Genomic DNA, 7,351 nt, shown 5'->3' on the forward strand with positions numbered 1-7,351 from the left:
CATACTTGTATCTCGCGAGATTTCGTGTGCGATGGCGATAATGATTGTCCGAATGGCGAAGACGAAATGAATTGCAGAGGGGTACAACAACTCTCAGATAAAAGGTGAGACTTGATTGAAATGAGCTGTGCCATCATTGCTATACGGATGATATAGAATGTTATTAAATGTTGACGAAATGGAGCAATGAACATACATTCATTAACTTAACTATAAATTTGTTTAATTGCTTTTCAGACCTGCTGCAGGCGAAGTGGTGCAACGCTCTTATGGTGTATGGCATACTCTATGTTATCCATCAGAAATTACGTCACAGGAGGAGGCAGTAAAAGTGTGCAAAAAAAGCGGTTACACAAATGGAATTATCGATAAATATCAATCATTTAACCAACCTGCTGTTCCATCTCGCGATGATTTTTACATGATACGATTAAATTCGGACACGTGGATAACCATGCGTGACGATAAACCCCTTATAACTCTGGTCCGACCAGAGAAACCCTGCTATCGTCTCTTCATCAAATGCAGCAATTAGTATAAATGCATTGCTTACAAATTAAATCAAATAAAATGTTAAAATAATTCACTTCTACATTCACTTCTTCTTGTTCAACTTAATAATGTATCAACTTAATATATATAATAACTTAATAATAATTTCACCTCTACATCTTGATGACATGACAATCGAATGTAAAAGATATTTATTATCTTAACAGTTAATATAGAAAACATGGATCATTAAAGAAGTATCATTAAGTTTTATGCATTATAGATTAATTTATTCACTTAGTATAAAAATTATAATGTACGACTAAAGCGAATTAATTACATTAGAAATAATTTTTTTGTAATCTAATAAATAAGTTTGTTATTCTTTGTATCTTTATTTGTATCTTCTGAGATAAAAAATTGAATAAATCTATATAAAAGAAAGATATTTTCTATAATGTATTGTATTCTTGTTTTTATTATCTTTATTACTGTTTCATTAAATTTTATACATTAGAGATTAATTTCGCTTAATATCAAAATCACAGTGTACAAAACGAATTAATTATGTACATTAGAAATAATTTTTTTAATCGAATAAATAATTTATTATTCCTTGTATTTTTTAATAAAACAAATAAATTTATAAAAAAAAAGATATTCTTTATAATTTATAATTTAATTGTTTTAATTATCATATATACATATATCAATATGACAAAAAAATATTGTTTGCAAAATATAACTTTCTGCAAATACATCCCCAATATTGATGTATTAAAAAAAAAAATTAAAGTTTTAATTGAATTGTCCTTAAAGTTTGCTATCTGACACAATAAAGGAATCAGATAATTGAGTAATGAAATTTTCACAGTTCGAGAAATATGATATATATAGCGTTGATCAAATTTTTTAATACCGGGTTACATAACCGCTTCGAACATGCGTATGCGTCACGTAAGAAATAGCGCGAATTAGTTACTACGGGAATGTGAATGGATACCGTTTTCCGTCATTCCTTGGTATTCGAAAGCAACTTGCCAGGAGGAGTCAGGAGAATAGTCGTTTGCCTCCAACGGCAGCGACCTCATTCGCTACATTCCATTTCTCCTTTTCTTCTTCTTCATTCTATGCTCGAGTCAATCGCGTCCTCGTCTGTCCGTCTTCCATCGTTCCGAGTTCCGACAGATTTGTATGCTGCACTGGCTTTGTTCAAAGTCCATTTAAAATCTAATTAACGTTATCGTTTAACTTCCTTGAATTAATAGTTTGATAAATGACTCTCGCATTAATATTATAACATAATACATAAGAAAATATTTTTTACTTGCAAAAGAGAGAATAACGTATGAACATTATATTTTACTTGAGTAAATAAAAAATATATTATATAAAGAAAAAAGAAAAACATAAGATTTTATATAAACAATTTAACAGAAGCTTTTCAGTGAATGTTGTATAACAAAATTCTAAAGTATAAAATTATAATTTTTTGTTTTTGAAATGAATATATATTATCTATACTTTATGCTGCTTGCATTTTTCTCAATTAGTATACTTTACATGCCGTTTTTTACTTCAAAAGCTACCGTCCGATCGCAGATATGTTGCTCGGCATCGGTGCATTCCCTAACAATAACCACGCGGAAACTTCTTTCCTAGTTTTTTCGAGCGAAAATGATGGGGATATGAAAATAATAGCTATTTTTCCTCCGTATGCATCTATATTCTACATTTTATGTTGTATTAATCTGCATGTTTTCCTTTCATATGTACCATATTATGGTGTACTATTGCAAATATATCTTATGTATAAACATGTCATAAATTATTATTTTATCTTGGTTTATGCTTTCAAACTCAAAATTATATATAATATATTTTTATATTATTAATTATGCATAACTGCATAATTTTTTGATTCAATCGTATTGATTATTCTTATTTTAAAACCGTCTTAAGTAGATAATGTCTTAAGATATAATATAATTCTGTGATTGGTTTATGACATCTTAAGACAATATTTAATGGCGAATTCGGCACACATGCACTGACTCCGCTTTAGTGCTGCCCTGACGTGATGCGAGTGCAGAATCATTTCAGTGCTATGCCAAATTGCATTGTCAGAAACATCAGTGTAATATTTCTTGAACTCATTCAGTTTATTCGATTGGTCCGAATATAAATTCAATACTACATTGGCTCAGTTTTCACTTGCCGAATACGACAATGTTAATGTACTGAGACAATCCGCACAAGTCGAATGCGTGGCACTGAAAAAGTTCGTACTCAGTACGTACTATTAGTGCGGACGAACGCTATAAGATTTTTAAATATAAAAACCAATTATAAATATCGGGCATAATAGTGCCGTATTTCTAGATAATCTAAGATTTTTTTTACTATTCGATCGCGGAAGATGTTAGAAAAATTAAGTACTTTAATGTAACCAAATAAACTAACTTTATAACGCACTTGTGAATATTATTTAATGCGGTTAAATATCTTTCAGTCATTCACATTGCTTATTAACTCACGCAACCAAGCACGCGAAGCACGTACTTTTTACAGACCGGATGCTGTGCCTTATCGATTGCTTCACACCAGGAGCTCGCAGCAGAATGTCGGTACGATCATGAATATATGTATAACCGCTCATTGAGCTAGAGCAAATAGTAAGATAGCAGCGCCAAGTTTTTTAAAATTAAATATTTTATAATATTATTTTATTATAATATTTAATAATATCTTTTTATTTAATATTTTAACTATTTTATATTAAATATTTTATATTAAATATTTTAAGTTATAAAACAAAAAAGCACTATCATTTAGGATGAAACAGAATTCTTCTTCAGTGGAAAATTGAGAATATATCTATTAAGTTGAGTTAGAAAATATTATTTTATATACTTTGTTTTAATTTACGCAACATCATTGTTTTTTTTTTTTTAAAGAATTAAAATTTCTACCACTTGAATTGGAATATAAGCAGTAATAAATGAAAGTATACGAAGGTACTGAATTTTGTGTTTTAAATATAAACAATTATTTTTCAACAAGCGCGTATTTTTTTATCTTTTTTTATCTTTTTTTAAATAATAATTTTATTTAACAATATAGTTGTTAGATGCTATAAAATCGATCAAAAAGTATAATCACGAAGAAAACTTTATTTTGGATATTTTCTAATATTATACAAAATATTACGTAATATAAATTGAAATATAATTATGACAATTTCTTGATTATTTCTTTAAATATTTTTCGAAAAGGGTACAAAGGTAGAAAAATTGCAAATCTATTTGTCCATTTTAAAATACACATACCTATTATAATAGCAACTATCAATTATCATGATATCTATTAATGAACTTAATCATTGACACAATGCTAACTGAATACATGTTAAAACATCATATTAAAACAATAATCATCAGTTTATGGTGCTCTTTTGAACTTACAAAATTGTAATGTATGCTAAAATATTTCCGTTATTAACAGTTCGTTGTGATAATGTTTGTTAGCTATTGTTAACTGTTACATTACAAAATATTTATCTTAATCGTTTTAAGCCGGCGGTTTACGATGCTTGTTTTTCAGCTGGATTGCTAGTTGGATTAGAATCATGCCACGTATTTGGCTGCGATGCTGGCACCGTCAGAACCACTAATACGGTGGCAAGATTCTATTCGATATGAAATCAATTAAAAAATATAGTTACGTAGAAATATTTCTTATTGGATACTTTTTAAAGTTATACAAGATATTATGTAAATTGAAGTATTAAGTAAATTACAGACTATAATTTGTATATTACTTTTTTAAACATTTTCCGAAAAAAACATAAGATTAGAAATATAGGTTTAGTTGCCGATTAAATATGAATACAACATAATAACGTCTATCATCCATCATGACATCTATTAATAACCTTAGTCAGTGCTACACTGAATACTTATTATAATATCAATATTGAAAGAATCATCATCAGTTTGCAGTGCCCTTTCAAACTAGCAAGATCGTAATCATGCTAAATTCGTTGATAATATTCATTAGCTACTGTTAATTATTACAAAGCCTTTACCTTAATTATCTTAAACACATATACAGGGTAAGTTTCAAAAAAGAAAAAATTTACAGAATTTAATTAAATGTACAACAAAATATGTAAAGCATATTTAAATAATTTACGTTATTTAAATAATTTGTGTTATTCAAATAATTTACTGAAAACAAAGGCAGTTCTGTTTGTTATCTTCATGCAATTATCAGTATCAATTGCATATTTTTTAAAATTAAGTTATTACTATATTATTACTATATTATTATATTAAGATTAAATTATTACAGATTTTTATACAAATAAATTATAGCAATAAATTCTGCTCGTGATTATAAAACAATGTAATAATATGTTTAAATGATTAAATATGTGCAAAGGATAGATATTTTATTAATAATAATATTGTAAGAATTTAATATGTCAATTTAAAATTAACAAAATATAAATGAAACTTTATGCTAAGTCTCTTCTAATCTGTTTAAATAGATATTATTCTAAGAGAATAATTAAGAACAAAATTAGGTCTTTTATTTAAACAACTAACGATTTATTCTATATATGATGAATATAAACAGAATTAAAATAATATAATGGAGTCAACGCAATAAAATAAAATGCCATAAAGATTAAAAGAATAAAAATTGATCGCTGTAATGATAATAAAAGTAAAAGTGTAAAACAATTGATCTGTTTAATACATTATAAGTTTCAGTTCCATTGAGTTTGGACTGACTCTCTTTCTTTCTTCCACACCTAGAAAGATATATTTAGGTAAAATTCATAACTGCAAGGCCGAGAAAGAGAATCAGTTCAAATTCTATTAATTTTATTGATGGTGACGATCAATTTTTATTCTTTTAATATTCTTGTGATATTATAATGAATTTCATTGCATTGATCAATCTTTTATATTATTTTATTGTATATTATATATTAGTTCTGTTTAAATCATGTTCAGCATAACGTTAGTTGTTTACAATGATTCAGACTTTTAACTTTTTAACTTTGTACTTAATTGTTTTCTTGGAATAATATCTATTTATATAAATGTAATTGAAAATGATTTATTAAACTTAAATCACAATTGAAAAGAAGCAATTCAGAAAAATAACATAAAATAATAGATTTCAATAATGTATTTTGATATACATAGTTTTTGATAGATTAAAATCTGCACGGAGAGAATTTTCTTATAAAATTTACTTTGAAATGATTATGATAGTTGTAGTACAAAACAATATTTTAAAGATTTTTATCATGCACTTCAGTAAAATTAATTGAACTTATTTTATACATTATTGTAATTTTATTAATTAATGAATGAAAGAAATGTACATTAAAATTCTTCGAAATACAATGTTGTCCCACGACTATATCATATATCATATTTTTAAGATAAACTCTAAGAAAAAATTCTCTCCGTGTGTTATTCTCTGTTGCTATTGCCTATACTTTTCAATTATATCTCAGACTTTGTAGTTAAAATTTGCTTCGTTTATATTTTGCTAATTTTAAATTGACATATTTGTATTATTAATTATTAATTTGTATTATTATTTAATTAACAAAATTATTCTGCACTTAATACATTATTATTCTATACTATTCTATACTTCTATATATAATTTATATAATACAGTTTATGCCTGTAACAGTTATAGAAATAAATTTTATCTATTATGTAATATTAGCTATTATGTAATATTATTTTAATTTGATTTCGACAATGAAGAATGAAACAAAGACTTTTTATGTTAAGCATAAATTTAAAAAATAATGAAAAATAATGTAATTAAATGTTATCGAATAACATTAACAATGTTTTGTTTATATTTATACTCAATAATTTGTTATTAAGTGTTTAATATATTGTATCTATTAAATATTGTGCAATTGTTCATTTAACAATTTTATATAAAAATTATGATAAAGATTAATCTATGTTGTACATTAATATTTGCTTTATTATAATAAAGAAATATTTTTACAGATAAAATAAATCGAAGGTTGCAGCATGAATCTCTTAAAACCGTTATTACTTATACTAATATTAAACTACGCAAAATCCCTTTATATTCATCAATATTTTGATAGGAGCGAATACGGAGTTGAGTTACCGAATTCCGTGAAAGTAGATCACTATGAAATTACATTAGAACAACAGGATGAAGAAAGTAACAAAGAATTCTTACGTGGTATTTGCGTTATTTTTATCAGACTGCTTTTTTCATCGCGTACAATATATTTGCACGCACAAAAACCATATATAGAGTTAGATACAATCATTGTGCATAAACAAAATTCAACATATTACGGAATTGTACCGGATATAGTTGCACATTACAATGAAAACCATATGTATAGTTTTACTTTCGAAAAAGCTCTAATGCAGGGACACTATGCGTTGAACATATCATTCCTTACTTTTTTGGATAGTAATGAAGAAAACTTCTTTGAGATGCGCTACAAAAATATAGAAGGAGAGAATGAGTAAGTAAATGTTAATATGTGTGCAATTCATAAATTTTGAATAAAAATTATATAAAATGAAGAATCTGTTAGAAAAATATTTTGAACATTTTTTTATTTAAAGTAGGATTTATTATAATCAATGCTTTAGTTATGTATCGCTGTTAAAACGAATTCTATTTTATAACCTTCGTAGTCCTATGTTAATTAATATATAGCAGTCATAAGCTTGTTTGAATTTCTGAAATCAAATTTTTTATTTTTTATTTATAATTTTAGTGTTGGAAACAAGACATTATAATTTTATATATATATATATATATA

The 7,351-nt window shown here is 25.9% G+C and overlaps 1 protein-coding gene across 1 annotated transcript in view; it reads left to right on the forward strand.

Moving 5' to 3' along the window:
* LOC108688549 (serine protease nudel-like) overlaps positions 1-535 on the forward strand; it is a 22,802-nt gene extending 22,267 nt beyond the window's left edge. The window contains exons 24-25 of the mRNA XM_018194851.1: positions 1-104; positions 238-535. The exon at positions 1-104 is cut by the window's left edge and continues 10 nt beyond it. Coding sequence (XP_018050340.1) covers positions 1-104; positions 238-535 — 402 coding nt within the window. The remainder of the gene's footprint in view (positions 105-237) is intronic.
* The last annotated feature ends 6,816 nt before the right edge of the window (positions 536-7,351 follow it).

This window comes from Atta colombica, unplaced genomic scaffold (genome assembly GCF_001594045.1).
Source record: "Atta colombica isolate Treedump-2 unplaced genomic scaffold, Acol1.0 scaffold236, whole genome shotgun sequence".
Lineage (NCBI taxonomy): Eukaryota > Metazoa > Arthropoda > Insecta > Hymenoptera > Formicidae > Atta > Atta colombica.